We start from the raw sequence: 19,454 nt of genomic DNA, 5'->3' as shown, positions 1-19,454 counted from the left end.
ACTAAGTTAAAACAATGTTGTTGGGCCTTTCAGCTTTCAATTGTTGGGTTAAGGGCCATTGCTGAGACCATCAGCAGGTTCTCCAGCTCAGGAGCAATAATGATGGTGATAAAAGCGATCCTGGCTTGCCCACAGCAGCCACTATACCTACCACACCTACTGCATAGCTCGCCTGCCTGCACAGAAATCAAACACATGCTCTGTACTGTGGTTAACGCTTTCTCTGACTGCACCTTCAGCTAGCTGGAAGCGAGGAAAAGCGTAACTCAAAAGCGGTTTGCCCGTCCCAGTCTTGCCTGTTTGATCCAGGGCAGACACTGAGGTAAACCTTACCAACTGGGCTGAAGCTACATTTGAAGCAGAGAAGGGCAGATGTTAGCACTATTCCCAGCGGAGCTCTCTTAGGTTTCTAGCTCAGGCTAGAACCCTTCCTTGCTTGAGGCTCTTGTATTGGTGGTCTGAAATCCTTGTGCTTCAGGAGAGCCGCTGGTAGGGTAATACAAAGATGATGCTCTTTGATCAAGAAGCTCCTGGTACATACTTCTTGCCTCCACCCCACCTCCTCAAGAAAAAACAGGTTTTATCAAGTTGATGTAGTCTGCAATTGTCTGTTCTTGGAACTTAATCATCTTGGTGTTTCTCAGTATTCAGCTGTTCATGTGCAGCACTTCTAAAGCAGCCAGCTCCTCCCTGCTGAGCAAACTAGTCTTTAGTAGCATTCTAGACGCCCCATAGAGACAACGCTAGCACCATGAGACAGGCAGCCCGCAGCCTCCTTCTGCAGCCTGAATAACCGAAAGGACTTGTAGCTGGGCAGCTTTCCTGTAACTGCAGCGTTGCCACCGAGCCACCCACAAACAGCAATGAATTGAATCTGACCTTATCAGATGAAGGGGGAAGTGTTTCTTTGCAGGAAACGAAGCAAAACTAAAGCAGAAAGGGCTTTCATTGTTTTGACAGAGTATTTAGCTTTGAGACAGTATCCCTTTCAGAAGCGTTATCCAAAACTGCAAAAAAAGGCAAAATCAAGATCTAAGTTCCTGCCTCTCCAGCCACTCCTTGAACAATCTTTCCACACAACGTCAGGTAAGATCACAATTCCATGTATTTGTCATTAATCCCATGTATGACATCCAGTTTTCCCCTCGCTGCCGGCAGTCCTGACAGGAAGACTGTGCTATGACCTGGGAAGCAAGCCTGCTCCTACAGCACAGCGCTGCAGCAAGGCACTGGGTTTCTCAAGATACCTAATCTTTTTCTTCAAGTCACCGACAGAGAGATTAAGGAAAGGGATAACTTCATCCCAAAGTGTCCTGGATCTCATGTATGGTCTTACAGAGCAAAGATCTGCAGAGTTGTTCCATCTCTTCTTTCTGTCCTTCAGTGTGTAACACAACATAACGCAAGCGAAAGGAGTGCTAGCAGGTCAATTCTAATGGTTACTCCCACTCTAGGAACACAGGTGTGAAATTTGTATGGGAATGGGCCGTGAATGTTGTTTCCTGCCTCTAAAAGATGAGTTTTGGTGAACCCAATGTCCCAGAAGGACAAAGCATGCTATCATTCAGACATACTACTGTATAAATGAAGGCACTGAATACTAGCGAGCCCTCCCTTAGCGACACATCTTACTACAATGTTAGTCTTATTTTTAACCCAAGAGTAAATGTTCTCTCATGAAGCAATTAAAGTAGGCAGGTACGTGGCAGACGGGGATAGAGGAAGATAAAGGTTTACCTGAGAGATATTCAACAGGTATCAGAAAAAGAAACAGTCTAGTACTAAAGTGGCCGGGAGGAGTCCATGGGGAGGAGAAGCAGCTGCCCTGTGGAAAGGCTGGTGGGGCCCTGGGAAAGGGCCTACTCGCTCAGCAGAGGCTCGTGATGTCCACATGGCAAACAGCTGAACTCAGATGATCTTACCAGGAACTGCTCTCGTCTGTGTCACCAACTTCCCAAGCCATGCTACCTTTCCCTGCCTCCTGATGCCCTCATTTTAGAATAGCTGTAATGACAACTTTTCATCTTTGGAAGTCCTTGTAAGATCTATAGATAAGATTCACTTGGAAAAGTGGTCAGTATTTTTAATTACTGTGATAAACTGCCATGTAACCTGGCCAGTCCCTCTCAAAAGCCAAACAATAATCTAACTCAATTATTAATTTATTATGGAAGTACCTCATCTTTGGTCAGCAATGCTGTTCAAAATTTCTTCTTTAGCTCCACTCTCAACATACAATTTAGTTGTTTATGGTTCCACGTGAAGCACAAAAATCAAACTGCTCTTCAGTACATAAATTTTTTTAACACATTAAAATAGCATGATATGATATTGAGTTTCCAATAAAACTCCATCCAATTTAAAGGCATGTAAATAAGGACCTTCTTAAGTTTTTAACCTAAAAATTTCACCATAAATAGTACTATCTGTGCAAGCAGCCATAACCTTGTCTATGCAATTGATAGATTAGTCAGTATTACTTAAATAAGTAGCATCTGTTCTGTTTCTAGGCTCTACAAGTCTTGCCAGGAAGAGGTATAGCTTACAGCACACTTCTTTTCAGACTTGTTTCCTTGGATCCAGACTTCCTGAAACAATTGCTGAGGAAAGTTAGAAGTGGAAGACTAGTTTTAGTTCCAAGCTGAAATCAGCTTCTTGTCATTCCTTCTGACTGGAGTAATAACGACAGAGCAATCTATTTCTGTTGTTTGGAGAATTTGATCAGCAAACTATTTCAAACGTGATTTTCCTCAGAGATCATTCGCACGTTGCTTTTCTCCTCTGCCCATGTCAGAAACAAATGTCAGCATAATGGTAAAGTCTGAGACACAATATTCTACACCATAAAAATGGTGTCAGAATTTGCACTGGGACCTTCAGGGCCACACAGGCTTTAAAAGGCTAACACATTTGTTTATAGATGACCCTTGGTAGCAGATGGAAAATCGATTTTGTTTCCCTGCTACCTAGCTCTCACAAAAACACAATTTCCAGTTTGTCATCTCATATATTTGACTAGAAGAAGTAGTAATTTATTTTGAGCAGATATTGCATACTATTATTTCTAAAAATATGAGGCAAAAGAGAACAATGAGTTGTAAGATACTTACCTTCTATGGTTGATGCACCCACGTGACAATGCTCTTGTTCAGGAATTATGGGCAGTTTCTCTGTGGTCTGTGCAGTAAGTGGAATCTGCTGGTTGCTGGTTTTCACTATTGAAAGTTAAAATAATTTTTATCCATATTATTAAACAGCAAACATATCTGCAGAATGTTAAACATTGAACCTGCAAATCTGAAAACAATTGAGATCTGTCTGAACAGGAGGCATAGGTGGACAGCTGGTTTTTCAGTGGGATTTCAGTGCCTAGAGATGTAGGTACATGTCAGGAACACCTGAAAGTACTAACCATATCTTGTATTTAATTCCTCTTGAGACTTGTGGGACTACAACATGCTGATCCTAAGTCTCCTTGGGAAGAAGCTTGAAGGTAGGCAACTAAATTGCTCTCGGAAATTTCACTAGTGGTGAAAATATAAAAGCATGCAAATTTGGGATTGCACAAGGGTCTCACCAAATGCAAAAGCCTACAGCTGGCCAGTTAAGCAGAAACAAATGAAATTCAGAGTGTGAACTTTTTGATTCATTTTCACATAAGGGCAGCCCAGACTGCCACTCAGGACCACATGATGTGGCCTCAGCAAACGTCATACACACAGGGAGGGCTACTGGGTGTCATCCAGTTGTTACCAATGACAGCATGCACCTCAGAAGCAGGGAAGGGTGTGGTGATGCCTTTAGCACACTGGCAACACAGATGCTGATGGGCTGTCTTACTGGGATACAGATAAAGAAATGCAGAAATAGCACGCTCAGGCAAATGAACACACAGTTGTTGACCTAATGCTTTTCAAAGAACTACTGTAGAACAGAAATATTTCAACTCCAGGTCCATCCTGTCCCTGACCATCCATAACTTCGGTAAGCCTACAAATGGGTTTCTACTGAGTTCATAACAAGAACATGAACTGTGCTGCTTGTATTGAGCTGTATCATTTGGGCTTCTCTCTTCACAAATGCAACTAAAAAAGTAGAGTTGGATTTTGGTAACTAAGCAACTGAATATGAAAAGCAAAGTTAAAATGAAACGGTGGTAGTTTTAAGAATAGCAATGGATCTTGTTTCACCCTCAGGATGAACCTGGAAAGAACAGGAATGTAGACTGACATTCCCTTCGGAGCCCGTGTGTAACACTGTTCTGCATGCGTGCAAACTGAGCAGAGAAAAGGCCTCTTGTGCATCAGTGCTCTATGGAAAGCATACAGGGGCTACAAAAAGCTCCCTATAATTACCTGCATCCTATAGGTTTTATCCTCCCATCTGAAAAATAAAAAAAGCCCCAAAGTGGCAATAAGGCTTTGTTTTTTTCTCTGAAAATGTTGCATCTCAAACATGTAGGTCTGTGTCAAATATTAAAAACTATGACAAGCTTTGCTTTCCCCAGCATTATTCATCTAAGTTGCAGAGGAAAAGACAGCTATTCAGCTGTGTCAGGAACTGAGAAGGATCAGAATCAGATAGGTGATGCTTCACTTGGCCCAGATTAATCAAACTTCTTCTTTCTTGGCTTTGCATCTATTTGCTGCTGTAGAAGATGTCTCATGCCTTTCCCCTTTGCTAAAAAGAAAATGTATTGCAGAATACAAGGAGGAGTAAGTCTGAATTCACTGGGATGCCAGCCCTGACACTACAGAGCCAGCGTTTGATTCTATTTCCAACCTGTCAACTAACTTGAAGCTGTAGCAATACATCAGAGAAATGGCAGAATTTCACCTATTTCCTCTAATCCTGTAGGAGAGGAACTATTATTTTAATTGGGTAGCACAGAAAACAATACAGGAATACAAATAACTGAGAGGAAATTTGTCTTGTTGTTTCTTATGTGCAAATTACAGTTGTCAAGCCCGCTTATATCAAATGCCACAAATGTCACAAAGCCTAAACAGTCCAGAAAACAACTGCAGGCCAAACTCGCTGAGTCCTGGTTGTCCCCATGATCCTGCAATGTCCTTCTTTCAGGATGAGTTATAAAATTACCATCCATCAGAACTGACTTTGCTGTGAGCCAGACAAGTGTATCCTGTGTTTGTATCCTAAAATGTAATGAACCAAACTGTGACTGTGAGCCAATGGAATATCACTGAAAATGAGAGAATTGTACTGTCTGAGCAATGTAGAACACGGCATTATGTTTGAACTAAGGTTGCCCTCACAGGCTGTCGAGTAATAACGTGATTATATTAACAATACGATTCCCTGTCTGCACAGTCCCGTTCTAGCATAGGAACGAGAGCAGGCCTTTCTTTCCAATAGATCTTATGCTACTTTCAAAATAGAATAAAAATAAACAAGGAATGTAATTCTTATGCTAGGAAAAGGAAGTCTAAATGGGAATTTATAGTGGTAGACTTCTAGTAATATAAATTCACACTTAAGTATAACCCATATAACTGTACAAACAAAACTTCCCATATGAAAAGACCCTGCTAGACAGATTCAGTCTAGGTATTAAACACCCTGATTTATGCAATCGGTTTCCTGTACAACTTTTTTTTTTTAAAAAAATAATGTAACATACAGTTCACACACACTGGCCTGCTCCCAACAGGTAATTCTGTGATGTGTCCCCAGGCTTATTTTTTTTAGGATACAGCTATTATGAGAATAGCTATACTTAACCAGTTACTAGCAGTGGAAAAGGTACTAAAGTGGTTTAGGGGAAGCAGGCTATGGAAAAACTGTAACAGCAGAGTAAGTAGTAACTGCCTTCCCTTCCTCTGAAACCGAAGCTGATTTAAGCAGTAAGCTGCACGTGACAGTTTAGCAGTTTCTATCAGGGTTCTTTGAAAACACTGTGCTGAATACTGTCTAGTCCTTCTAATTGCTATTATTAGTTTATTAAATTGTTCCCAAACCTCTTCTACTGAGTCTTCAATCTGAGAAAGCTCCATAAAGAAATTCTTGCAATAGAAGTCTCTTACATGGGAATCTCCCTAAGATTCTCTGTCATGAACACAAAGCGAGGAACTGACTTTTCTTCTATGGATTGTTTTCCATGTGCTACTACTATAAAGTCCTCTTTGATACAAAAGTGCTTTATGTCTGGAAGCACAGGTCAGCCACTTAATACTTACTTTTTGCACTGAAGAAAAAGCACCCTGTACTCTTTCCCTTCTCTTGTGGCTGCATTTAAGGGCAACTGGGTTTTGTAGGTTTTGTCAATTCATACCATTCAAGGGTCTGTTTTACATAAACACAAAGGCAGGACCAGATCCAAAGTCTGGAAGATGTGCTCTGTCAGCCCATGCTCCTGTGCAATCTTTTTTTGGCTTAACAGCACAATGTTTAGTCGACATTTACGACCGGAATGCTTTAAAGCTCCCCTATCATCACTATATGTGCTTAATCCTTTATAGTACCATGAATTTGGAAGGCTGTAACTTTAATCCTACTCTAGAGAACATGCTATACATTTTTCCTTCTTTCCTCTGGCCACCAGACATAATGGTAATGATTCATGGACACAGAGCCACTGACAGTTGCACAAAACTACCATCCATGGCTGTAAATTACCTTTTTGTAGGACCACAGTGATAGTAAGATAGTAATTTCCTTAGCCTACCTAGGAAATTATTCTCATTCTCAGAGTATAGGTTTCCTTCTTTTTCTTCCCTTATCCTTTCTGAACTTTGAATAACCTTCTAGTAGTACCTATACATCTTTTAATCTATATAATACCGTCACATCCTCCCAGATACATAGTTATTTAGCCTCATTATGATGTTTCTAGGGTGGTTGTATTGTCTTCAGTGGATCTTAATGTTTTCTTTCAAGATTCCAAGCTATGCACTAATGACAGTGAAAAAATTATCAAGGGCTGTCAAGGAACTCATCTATAGCTATTTATAGCCATTATCACAGTAGTAAATTTTAAGCTTAGCAACTGTGGGAAGAATAAACTCTTTTCATATGGTCCTGATTCCACTTTAAATTTTATTGGTATAAATTGGGAAAATGACTGGATTGATTGGAATTATCATGTGTAAAATCAAGGAATTTCATATTAAAATAAAACCCATTATAGCAGTTCATACAACTAAGCAGCTTTCCGAGTTAAATGGACAGATTGAAGTGGCAGGATAGATTGAAGTAGCAGGCACATAGAAGTAAGAATGACAGACCAGTAAAAGATTCCTATTCTCTAGTTAACTAGATCTGACTTTCCATAAAACTCCATCATTAAAAATGCCTTTGGATATACAACACTAAGAATGCATTGTGAAGCACGGTGATAAAATAGGTATGGTATTAGTAAAGCTACTCAAGACAAAAGATGTCAGAAAGATAATTCCTTTCCTGCAGGATGAAAATAATGAGCTCATAAATATATATTAGAGGTAGCCAGTGCTTTAAAAGCAAGGATCATAAATTGTACTCACAGGAGAGTTCAGACAGACAAGGAGCTATTCACTCTTTTCTAGGTAAAATTGAAATGCCATGAGTTACTGAGTTGTAGAGAAAAATTATCAAGTCTCTTCTTACTCTTGAAGAACTAACAAGACAAACAGCCAAGTACCCAAGCCTAGATAAATTTTAAACCATTTTTTGATTTGCTGGCTTTGTATTTATTCTTGTTTTGGAGGCAGGTTGGTTTGCCATTCTATATGTTCATGTTAATCTTTTTAAAGATAGAGCTTCCTTCGTGAAGCCAGAATCCATGGAACTTATTAAAGCATATGCCTCTTCCAGCAGCACTAGTAACACTCAGAGGTACAGCTGCTAATTTCCCCTCACACAGGGATTTATTACCAAATCATGATTTCTGGAACCAAAACTTTGTGCTTAGCCATGCCATTTAATTTATCTGTGCTAAACATGCTACACTCTCAGAAGACCACATTCTAATTCCTATCTGAAACTAGAAAATTGTACTTTGTGGGAATTTTTCCCTAGAAACAGGCTACAAAGTGTCAGCAGAGCCATTCTCTTGAGTCCTGCTACAGCCAGTCATTCCATCCTTTGGTAGCACATTTTATGGGGAATCACAAACGCACAGAGCATACATACACGTGTGTACATGTCTGTATACTTCCCATACACACACAAAGCATTCAGCTGCCAAACCTCAAACGTGGCACACAACATGACCAAAAATTAAGAGGATGTAAAAAACCACCAACACTTTTGGAAGAAGCATTCCCACATGACATACGTAAGCCTTAATAGTTTTATTGTCAGAATTATTTCTTTATGATATAAAAATGTTGCCGTAACATAAGCCAAATCAAATTTGCATAGGATCAAGGTAACTCTGAAACAGACCTGAAGCATTCCTTGACAGGAAAGACTTAAAAGGTCTTTCTTGACTTTTCAAGACAAGCTACTGCATCCTCATGTGAAAAGAAGCATTTGGTTCACTGCAGCAAGAACTAAGAAGCACAAATGCAGTGTGGATCAGGACCTTGAGATGATGGGTTTAACAACATTAGGGTTGTACTTAATCGTAAGCCTCGAGGGTTTGTTAGGTATTTGTTTCACTTTTATATTACTTACCAGGAAAAGGATGAATTTTAGTAGTAGATATGGTTCTTCCTGCATATCCGAAACTCTTTCTTCTTAGAATAGTAGAAACTGCTGCTGCTACTCTGTGTTTACAATCTGTTTTGAACAAAATGTGTTTTATCCTTAGCTATAGAATTACATACAGCATCAATTAGAAGGAAACCCTTATTCTTAAACTGTTGAACAATTTCCATGAAAAAGCAGGAAGTTTTTGAAATAAGGTGATGAGGAAAGCCAAGGGCCAGATGTTTTATATTTTTCTGAATTAAATTTTCTGGAAATTCCATTCAGGTTTGCCCCTTTCAAATTATTCCCTCCCTTTTCTACACTGCGTATCTTGAACAAATTTTGGAAGGTTATCAAAAAAGTACATGTCCCAGTACAGGTTCAGACTCACACTGCTGCCAGTGGAATAGCAAGGATGGAGTGTATTGGCATCCTAGGAAGCTGACAGATTCTTTGCAAGTGTGGGATGTTCATCTTTGGAAACACAGTTGGAGAGCAAGCTCTACACCACTTGGAAAGACCCAGCTGGGTTGAACACCTCTGACTGTTCCTCAGCACCCAGCTCATAAACTCCTCAGTCTCTCCACCCTTCTGCTGCTCTTTTAATACTGGGGTCTTGCTGGGGTTATCGCAGGTGACTGGGTAGCTGTTCTAGTTAGCCCTGTTCTACAGTGACAGCAGTTCAGGGCTCAGCCAGCTTCTGATGACAGCCTCGCTCCAATTCTACATAACAGAACTTATTTTTATCTTTTTATTTTCAGAACACTAGAAAACTTCAGCTGTAGGAAATTAATTAAAATAGTGTTATTTAGGTCATGATTTTCTTATGAATAGCTAGTGGAGATGTAATGCGCTGAAGCCCTAAGCATGCACTGTAACAGTTAACATCAAAGGAAGCTCTGGAAGCAGTCATAAGATAAAAGTGGAAGGGAAAAGGCAAAAGGACTAATTTCTAATTTAGCTCCTTTGTCATGGATTGGTTGTAAGCGCTATGAAGTTTATGTGGATATTTTGTTTTATGCACTCATGGAAAGTAACTTAATTAATGTTTCAGAGACTGTCAGAGTCTGCCTAGCTGAATGTCTTGCAAGGTCTCAAGAGGAAATGAATAATTCTGTATTTCTTACCAGCTTTCAGTGGTGCTCAGAAATTAAGAGAAAAACTACTAACTGAATTATGACTGGAAAAATTCTTAGCAGCTGTTTTAGGCACATAGTAATATTCTGCTGTGTTCTTTGGGCACCTCTGGAAAAAGCAGTATACAGACTTGCAATTAAAGGTGGTACCATAATATATACATGTAAGGAATGCAACCCTTAAATCTGATTTTTATGTGCTTGTCTTTTTATTGGTAACATACTGATGTTTATGATGTTACATGTTATAAACTTAACAGAAAATGTATTCTAGAAGCAACTCAGTAATTAGAAGCCTCAAAAGGGCATTTTTCCTTGCTGCTTGTGTCCATGACAATTCTGAAAATCCTGCATTTAATAGAAAGCTGATGTTAAAGAATAAAGGCAGTAAATCATTAACCCTCACTGCTAATAGTTCTGCATTAAAAATAGGATATTATGACTCAAAGCACAGAAAATCATACTCATGGCATTTATAGGTAGCTTTCAAATTACAAATAAAAGTCCTTTAACTCAGAGCATTTAATAGCCCACTTATAAAGCCCTAATTTACATTTTGTGGGATTTTTACATACATAAAATAGGTCTCGGAATTTCGTTCTGGCAATAAGTAAAAGAACATTTATTTTAACAAAGATAATCTGGTAAGGAGTTTCTTTAATCACTGGCAAGGGAGCACAGATTTGCCATTTTAAGCAACTATTTCGCTTATTCATTTAAAACTATACGCATAAAACATTTACGTTATGCAAAAAAATCAGAGAAGTATTTTGTGTGTGGGTACTCTTCTTCCTTCTGTTCAGTTATGATTAAAGCGTGACTCCTATTGCTCCTTCATTACAAAACTGCCTGTGGATACAGTAAGGACGATCAGAGGAATGGATACGGCTTATGATTTTTTTATTACCCCTGTGACCAAGGTCTCCATTTGGCAGCTCTGGACTACAAGGTGAATGGATATCTGCCTGGTAATAGCAACTAAATGCTGGTTGTCTGGAGCCATATTCTGTCCGCTTAGGGCTGACACCGGCAGAAAGTCTCAGGAAATTGCTCTGAAAAGCATCTAAGAGCTATTATCCCAGGTAACAGGTTAAGTTAAGAGTACCTTTCCATGCTGATGAAAGGGAGTGTGCTCCCTGTACCAGCTACCTCTGACTTGGGATTGAAAACACGGACCAGCAGCTGACAAGTGGTCTATTCTCTGCATTGTTCCTGTGCAGAGGACTTCGTCTGGATTGCTCAAAAGTCTCAAGCTCAGAGTAATCTTACACTTTTATTTTCACCTTCTTCACTGTATCTCGCTCGAAGAAATACTGTAAATCTGATTTCAGCCTGTATCCCAAGTGAATTGCATAGGATGAGCCCGTCTTGGCTGGTGAAGGTATTCCGTAGAAACAATCATTTCAGTCTCTGAACTAAGGGCAGGTTCTTTCATAGCAAAGTTTTAATCACTTGGAATAGTCAATAGGGCTGATTCAGAAATCACAGCAGTATTCTTTTTGCTGAAATAACAGCAAAGAGAAGAAATATTATCTGGGCTTTATTCAGCTCTGGGGTTAAGAAGGCACAGCTTGGCTGACCTGTATGGGATTACACCACCGCCGAATTTAGGTAACAAGTTTTTAGGACAGATAGCTGAGTGTATATCTCTTCATAGCTATCGTGTAATTTTTCTTGACCATGACCTAGATGAATCATCTTCAGGAAGGAGAGGGTATTTCAATCTGCTGACACTGGTCATTGGCATTTATGCTCAAGACCTTCAACAAGGTTCAACTGTAATTGCTTTTTATCTACTGGAATCAGTCTGAAACTAGAAGTTCATACCAATAAGGATCACAGGCCACCAAGCACCTGTTAAAACCCCCACATTTAATTAACTGTCAACAAGTTTGGATTTGCATCCACAATTCAGAGGTGAGAGGTGATAGTATCAATCACATGAGTATTTCAGTTCCTGTATAAGAAGCTTTTATCATGTTACAAATAAAATACTGGTGTCTGAGCCACATTAATAATCAACAGCTTTGTTATTGTAAATTAATAGATTTTTCATTGCATTGAAATTTAAATTCATGCAGATTAACTTCTTGTTACTTACAGTTTTGTTCATTTTCTTGGACTATTTTGTAGATGACAATTGAAATAGTAAACACAAGAACTATTGCAATCATAGTCAGCCAAATGATCTTCGCCATACACATTGGATCTGTCCATAAAATGGAGAAGAGATAAAATGAAGCAGGAAACCACTGACAGAGAAAAGCAGAACATTTGATCTTGGTAGGTTTTTGGACCATGCCTATCCCCCCAGATAAAAATTTTAAACAAAAGAGATTATGCCTTGTTCTTTCAGCCTTCTTTGTTGTTTGAAACAAAGTTTCCTATCTATAATTTATCTTTACTTTCACCTGTATCTATGTCTCCATGTCTAAAATAGTTCTACATAGCTAAGTGAATGAAAATTTTTCCTGTTTGTATAAACAAAGGAAGAAGTCCAGGAAGAAAATGTTTCAAAGATCAATGTTTATATTTAATGGATGGAGCACAGAAGGAAGTGGTCCACTGTCCAACACTAGCCTGTACCGGCATTCTCAACCTCCTGGTCTATCTTCATATATGGTGGAAAGTAAGATTCTACATATAGAAATTTTCTTACCAAAATTTGAAGAAATGCCACCAACAGGACCCCTCTGGGAAGTTCTTTTAACTAAAGCTGCCTTGGGTGAGAATCAGGGAGGGGCTGGGTGTAGGAGGTAGGCTGCTCTTTTGGACAACAGCTGCTGCAGAAATGCACCCACATTCTGCAGGGAATTAGTTCAGTAACTAGTACAAGCCATGACTACATACTACAGAGAAAGGATGTGGGAAAGTTTCCTTCCTGATTATTTGAAAGACGTTTCAAACTTCTTCGGCAGCTGCATGTTAATGCATACCTTAGCATTGTCAAATAACTATTTTAAAAAACAACTACGTTTCTATGGCTCATATAAAATCAAATTACAGACTATAGCCAAACCACTGTTTTCCTTTCCTTGGCTTAGGACGGTATAATTAGACCTACATCAACTCACTTCCCTTGTGCATCTTCTCCACTGAGAAGTCACGAGGTAACTGCCAATAACCACATGGCTCTTTGAGGTAAGCGCAGCTCATGTCTCCTAATTCAGAACTAAAATTTCTTTAGTACAGTCATTCAGGCTCCTTTCAGACAGAGTACTCTACCCCATCTTGCAGTGACTTGTAATGACTTGTATATCAACCTTGCTTAGTAAAGGCCCTGAGCACCTCGTCAGCTTTGCTTTGAGGTAAATAGAAAAAAGATGCGTTGTTAATTTTTGTTGTTAATTTGAGACAACTACTTCCCCAGTAAATCACCATTAGCAAAGGGTGGTTATCTCATAGTTTTGACACAAGTTGGCAGGGCAAGTTACAAACTATACTCCACTCATAGCTAGACCTACTTATTTTAAATAAAAACACCGTAACTGCCCTCTCTTCTCTAGGATTTTACCTAGACTTCTTTAACATAGGTTTAGCCAACTCCAAAACACTTCCCCCCCCCCCCCCCGAAAAGGTACAGCATAAAATGCATTTGCCATACAAAACTAAATGAATTTAGTAATTCAGCAACTCCCAGATGGCAAACATTGCACATAGGCTGGAAGCCCGGATCATAGTCAGGCAATCAGCCAAAACACTCCTGCAGCACAAAGACAAATTTAAAAAGCTGACAGGCTGTCCTCTGGGAAAACTAAGCCTAGTTCAGCTAAAGATTTCTCTTTTAAGTGTACTGTAGTAAGGCTGCATAGTAGGATATTGCAGTACAACATTAAGAAAAGTCAAACCTATCTCCTGGTTCTTCTGCCGCTGAAGTTAACAGGAATTTTTTAATTTACCTCCAAGACAACAGGGTTATGCCATTATCAGGGAGGGGAGAAGAAAAAAGTAATCCCTGGTTTTGTCATGCATGCAATTTGTGAGTCTGTCACCACTAAGCAAAAAAATATACAGACACCTACTTTGCTGTGTTGCTTCCAGGGAAAAACAGCCACAGCTAAACCTGTTTCAAATCACTATAAAAACTGTCAGTTACCTACTAAAGATGGTCTTTTACTAATGGATGATCAAAATTGTAGTCTTTTCTTGTGACATACTTAAATACTTTCAAATTGTTGCTGAAAGCAAAGAACTACCTACTGGAGATTTTTTGTAAGATTGATATTGTTTCTGGTTTGATTTCCATTCCGACTCTCCTTTGTAACTTACATTCTACATAGGACTTCAGCTGCAGTGAAATAATTATACAGTCATTTTGGTCTTCCATCATTGCCAGTAGACAGGAATGATTTAGGTGTTCTTCAGCTGCATTTCTTCCTCCAACTACAGAATTGTTGATGTACATTTCCAGCAGGTAGTAAGTATTATGCTCTACTTCTTCTTTCTCAGAAACCGTAGTGAAATTAAAATATTTATAAGAATAAATAACATCTTCTGTTTTCACTTCAAGTAAGCCTTTTGCTTTTGGAAATAGAAATTACAACAAAACTGTTACATAATGTGCAGCAGACAGAGAAAACAAGTTCTCTGTCTCATTTGCAAAAACATACAGTAGGCTTTTACATTACTATGATAAAATGTACAAAAGCATACTATGTAAAGTTATTCTGAACAGATCTGTAATGTATTGGTTATCTATACAAAATATACTTTCCCTGCAAGCTATGGCCCCTTTTCTGCTTTACTACCAGCTTCAGAGCTTTTCAGTTTTTCATTGTTTTGTTGTCTGTTGTCAAAGGTAACAAAAAAAATCAGGCTGTGAAAAAAATAAAACCTGAGCAAGTCATATGATGATAGAGATATGATCTAGTCTGTTACCAGTTGCAGAAGGTTCTTGTTTCACTTTAAAGCACACAAGCTGTGAGACTTGCACAATGTTAACAAAAAACATAGGTGGATGAGACATTGTCAAAATTGTTAAAGGTATACAGGTATAACTGAGAACAGACTTTGTCCACATTTCTTTTTTGTTATTTTCCATACTTGTTAAGACAGCTATTTTATAATAAGAAAATCAGGCATTTGGAAAACAACTGCATTTCTTGTATTCAGGAATTGGCCTGTTGCCCCCGTTGCTGACAACGTTAGAAAACCAAAATTCAGAGGCATCTTCTTCCCCAAAACTTTCCAGATACTTTGCAAGTGTATACGGCACAGAAGGAATATGCTGCTACTGCTCTGAAAAGATGTGAATGTTGCTGAACTCTTCTCTGTATTGCTGTGCCAGTTCTTATTCAGCACTGCATTCTATGAAACGTGCAAAGCCATTTCTGATACTACACTGTTCTGGGTATTGTAGACTACAAGCACAAAAATGGTTATTTCTTGTATAGCTGTCACCTGAATAGTTGCCATCTTTGAATTAGTTCTTCAGGTTGCTCACAACAATATATATATATCTTCATATAGTATCAGCAACCTACATGTAGAGTTCCACAATGACGTTTAAAAGCAAATTCAGCATGAAAACTGATCAGAAATTACAACTCTTTAAAAAAATAAAATAAAAAATAATAAAAAACCCCCACTCTTTAAAAATAAATGAAATTTTAGAAAATTTAGCAAGATTAAAAGAATGAAGATGGGGATATAAGAGCACTGATAAAAGCCAGATGGCAGAGGTCAAATTTGCAACAAAAATACTCCAGGTGGCTGCTGGATAAGGCATTCTTTTCTCAGAGCACCCTCCTTGCAGACCAATACAAAGCCCCCTGAAGATAATGACACACACCCACCCGCCATGAATTTATACAAGATCTTCAAAGAAGAGAAGTCAGCATTTTGCTACTGATATGTTTCACTGACATCCAGGCATGAATGCCACTGAGAATCTGGCATAAAACTTGCATTCTCTAGCCATTCAAAGGCAAGCTAAAAAACACATTGTTCATAGATTTTGCAAAGACCATAGAGAACCAGCAGCATATTATCATTTCCTTTTAACTACCAAATAAAAACATGTATTTCATGTTGTAATTAACTACAAAATTATGTATTTCTCTTCCCCTACTTACTTTTTCTAGCTACTGACCCTGATCCTTGATGATCAACATTCGCATCTCTCTTGGATTCACAGTCGGTGTGTTCAGTATGGGACTGCTGTTCCCTCCTGGAGGACTGGCAAACACATGGAAGATCATGGAAACTGGAATGATTTACAATGGCCTTCAGTAAAACAGTCTGGTTTTCTCTTCTATGTTGCACTGCTCTTTTGCAAGAATTGTTAAAAGTACAAAGTGGAAAAGTGGTGTTATTTGATGAACAGGTATCCATGCATGACACAATTACAGTGTTAGCTGTAAAATTTAAAAAAAAAAAAAAAAAAGAGTACTGTATCAGCAAGACAGTCATATAGGACACACGGACAAATACATGCATGGAAGAAGCATCATGTCACAGATCCTTTAACCACCTTACAATGAAACCTGCTTTATTTCTCGAGGGTTATGGCAGCACGTTGAATGCATCAAGCGAGAGGAAGCAAGCACAGTCGTCCCACAGCCTAGATGCTGAATTCTATTGCTGAACTGTTTGAAATCTCTTGCAATACTAGCTTGAATTTGTGGTGGCAGCTAGTCACATTCTAGTTTCAAAGCTGCTCCAATCTGATTGTGCTTGAAGATGAAAGCACTCACGTTTGGAGGGGAAACTTAGCCCTGGAACTGTGCCATTGTAACGCACCGGTGCAATTACTTTATAAAATAGCTATAATCAGAATGAAAACTTTTTTTCCAATGACATTGAAACCACACAGTGAAAACACACAGAAACATTGCTGAATCCTTCAACCACACCCTTCACATCCTCTTACATTCAGTCTTAATTATGACCATTGGCTTTGCTATTCATAGCCAAATTTCAGTGTCGAATTACTGTATCTAGAGGACGTTAAATGCCATTCTGGCAAGTAGCAAAACCCGCATAAAATTAATTATTAATAAGTGTTATTTTAGCTGTCTTCCACATTAAAGTACGGCTTTATTGTATAAATTGTGCATTTCTACTTGAGTTAACCTTGAACTATTTTTTCAATATGAATATAAATATTTAAGAATAAAAAACTTCTGGGACCCCAACATGAAATAGGTATTTATGAGTACAAATAACCACTTCCTGGAGTTGACGCAGCACTAACCTATAGTTCTGTAGCTGAACTTCCAATTCTAGTAGTACTCTTGCATCTTTATGAAGAGGAATTTTGCATCTAAGTCCCATTATGAGTAATCAGAGTAATATGTTCCTAAATCCTTATGTATATAGAGAAAAACATAGCCTTTAATTGCTCCAGTGCTCAGCTGCAATCTGACAGCTTCAATAGGCCACCTGTGCTCACACAGCACCAGGCTGACCTCAGGAATGGTTCAGTGAAGGATTTCAGACAGGATACAGAAATAAAATCCCAAATCCAATGCCAAAGTCAATTACCTTTGCTTTATGAACCCTACATCAGAGAGTCATAAACTCCTTATAAAACATAATAAATTGAAATGTAAAATACACATCTTATGCAGGTAAGAAAATAATTCATTTTAATACAAAAAGGAAAAAGTCAGACAAAATTTGGGCTTGATCTTTCCCTGAGGCAAGACAAAACACTTCCTTTGAAATGCTTACTATCTGAGTCACGCAACCTGGAGTGGAGCAGGCTCCTGAGGTCAAATCCTTCCTGCTGAAGGAATCATTCAGTGCAGAGTTTCTCTGTGGAGATGAGCCAGGAGCAGGAAGTGAACGTTTGCTCTCATGGCAAGGTGTGTGTGCATCTGAGCAACCAGTCTAAAACCATTCCTACAGCTTTCAAGGTCAACTAATAGTAATTCTGCACCGTACCCCTTTCACCAAGAAATTTGTACGCAGACTAGGGAATCTGCTTAACTACAGGGCAGTCTACATCCAGCACTGTGAAGTCGGTTTTGGACTTCACACACCGCTAAACAGGCTCCAGAGCTGTCTGAGCCATGTTGTAGATAACTAAAAGGCATGTTATCTGAGTGGAAAAAGTTTGAATGCTGTCCCCTTAGGAAGGGCACTTGCCATCCTCTTGAAAGATCTCTACTGAGGAAACCGATCAAATTATGATCTAGCATCAGTAAACTTTATTTTCTTCCAACTCACAGGACTGTGGACTTTCCAGGGAGGGATATGTATTGCTGAACACTGTAAGCAGGGCTGCAAAAAGACTAGACTTTCCCAACGGATTACATGGCAGACAGAGAGCCTAACCCACAAGAGGCTTGCTCCTTACTGCAGGACTGGGAGGGACCCTCCCAAATGTAAACGTCACTAGAAATGTGGAAGGGTTTTGTGAAATCTGAATGCAGATGGCCTGAAGTGTTAAAAGAATCACTGAGATGAAACCATGCAAAGTATCTCTAGGAAACCACTTTATATTCAAAGATCTGTAACCCACATGCTTAATGTTGGGAATTTCTGTGATTATGACATTCTTTTCTTAAGCCTCTAGTTACAGGGTTTTTCCATAGAAAATCCAATTCCATTAAAACAAAAGTACTCACAGGGAAGATCTGAATTTGTAAAAAACTTGCTTCCCTCTAAGAAAATAATAAATATTTCATTTTGGATTGGCTTGACTTTTTTTCATTTGATCTGTGGTATTCTGTTTTGAATCAATTCAGCAGTATATGAAGTTGCATTTTTTAATCACTTCCTTATGGAAATTACAGTTGTCACATAATATTGTACAGATACAAGGCCTACAGTACAAACTGGGGAACACACAACTGATAAGACTAAAGGAGATGGACTCTATCCAGTAGCTGGACCCAGAGAACAGGACTGGGATTGAGAGCAACAGGCTCCAAAATAACGTCCTCTTGCTCTAAAGTGACATCCTCTTGCTCTAAAGTGACAACCTCTTGCTCTAAAGCAATGCAGTTTAAAGGTTCAATGATGTTACGACCAAACAAGTGGGCTGCTTCAGAAATGTAAAGGAGACTTTTCACTTTTGGAATGCTGAACTGCATGGTTTTGATAAGTTTTTAAAGGCTTGGGTTTTTTTGCAAATTGATTTCCCCCTAAATTTCTGTTCAATGAGAAAATTCCATTTTTATTCCCTCTCTGGAATAGAAATAAATGCTGAAACTTCCCCTGGGATACAACATTCAAGTTTCACTTACCTCTATCTGTATACTTTGCTTGCCTGCCATCTCAGAGTTTATATTAAAAACCTGAAGTACCTACAATGTTAACATGATCTTAGAAAAGCCTGTGGAATTAGGTTTCTCCCACTCATTTACACCCCCTTGCAGAGGAAGGAAGATACGGTGACCTTCACATCTCAAAGATTTCCAACAACAACTCTGTGTGGTGAAGTCTGATGGGGTAACCAGCAATTTGAAACATCTACAGCAAATCCTGTACATTTTTGGTTTGCCACAAAATCTGAAACAAAACTGGTTTCCGACAGAAAGTTTTCAATTAATCAGACACCCAAATTCCTTGAAATTTTCAAAATAAATAGTTGAACATATTTACTTTCTCATGTACTTCAGACATTGTCATAGTCTGTTATATAGTCATATAGTTTTTAGAACATCCAAAATATGACAATGATTGTAATTTTCCAAATATAATTCTGTACTGTATTCTACACTTCATAATCTTATTTTA

At 38.7% G+C, this 19,454-nt stretch overlaps 1 protein-coding gene across 6 annotated transcripts in view; it reads right to left on the bottom strand.

Annotated features, from left to right (window-relative positions):
- TMEM156 (transmembrane protein 156) overlaps positions 1–19,454 on the bottom strand; it is a 29,410-nt gene that overhangs the window by 6,691 nt on the left and 3,265 nt on the right. Inside the window, exons 2-7 of one of the 6 annotated variants that reach the window (XM_080409528.1) lie at positions 18,962–19,021; positions 15,842–16,123; positions 14,037–14,288; positions 11,869–11,976; positions 8,617–8,721; positions 3,111–3,215 (exon numbers count right to left, since the gene is read on the bottom strand). In XM_080409528.1, coding sequence (XP_080265654.1) covers positions 3,111–3,215; positions 8,617–8,721; positions 11,869–11,976; positions 14,037–14,288; positions 15,842–16,100 — 829 coding nt within the window. In that variant the 5' untranslated portion in view covers positions 16,101–16,123; positions 18,962–19,021. Of the gene's footprint in view, positions 1–3,110; positions 3,216–5,626; positions 7,541–8,616; positions 8,722–11,868; positions 11,977–14,036; positions 14,289–15,841; positions 16,124–18,961; positions 19,022–19,454 lie in introns of those variants that run through there. The other 5 variants (XM_080409529.1, XM_080409531.1, XM_080409526.1 and 2 more) reach the window with 5 other exon arrangements.

Source organism: Falco punctatus (assembly GCF_963210335.1).
Source record: "Falco punctatus genome assembly, chromosome: 1".
Classification (NCBI taxonomy): domain Eukaryota; kingdom Metazoa; phylum Chordata; class Aves; order Falconiformes; family Falconidae; genus Falco; species Falco punctatus.
The sequence above is the reverse complement of the archived record's forward strand: the minus strand, read 5'-3'. Positions and strand labels throughout refer to the sequence as shown.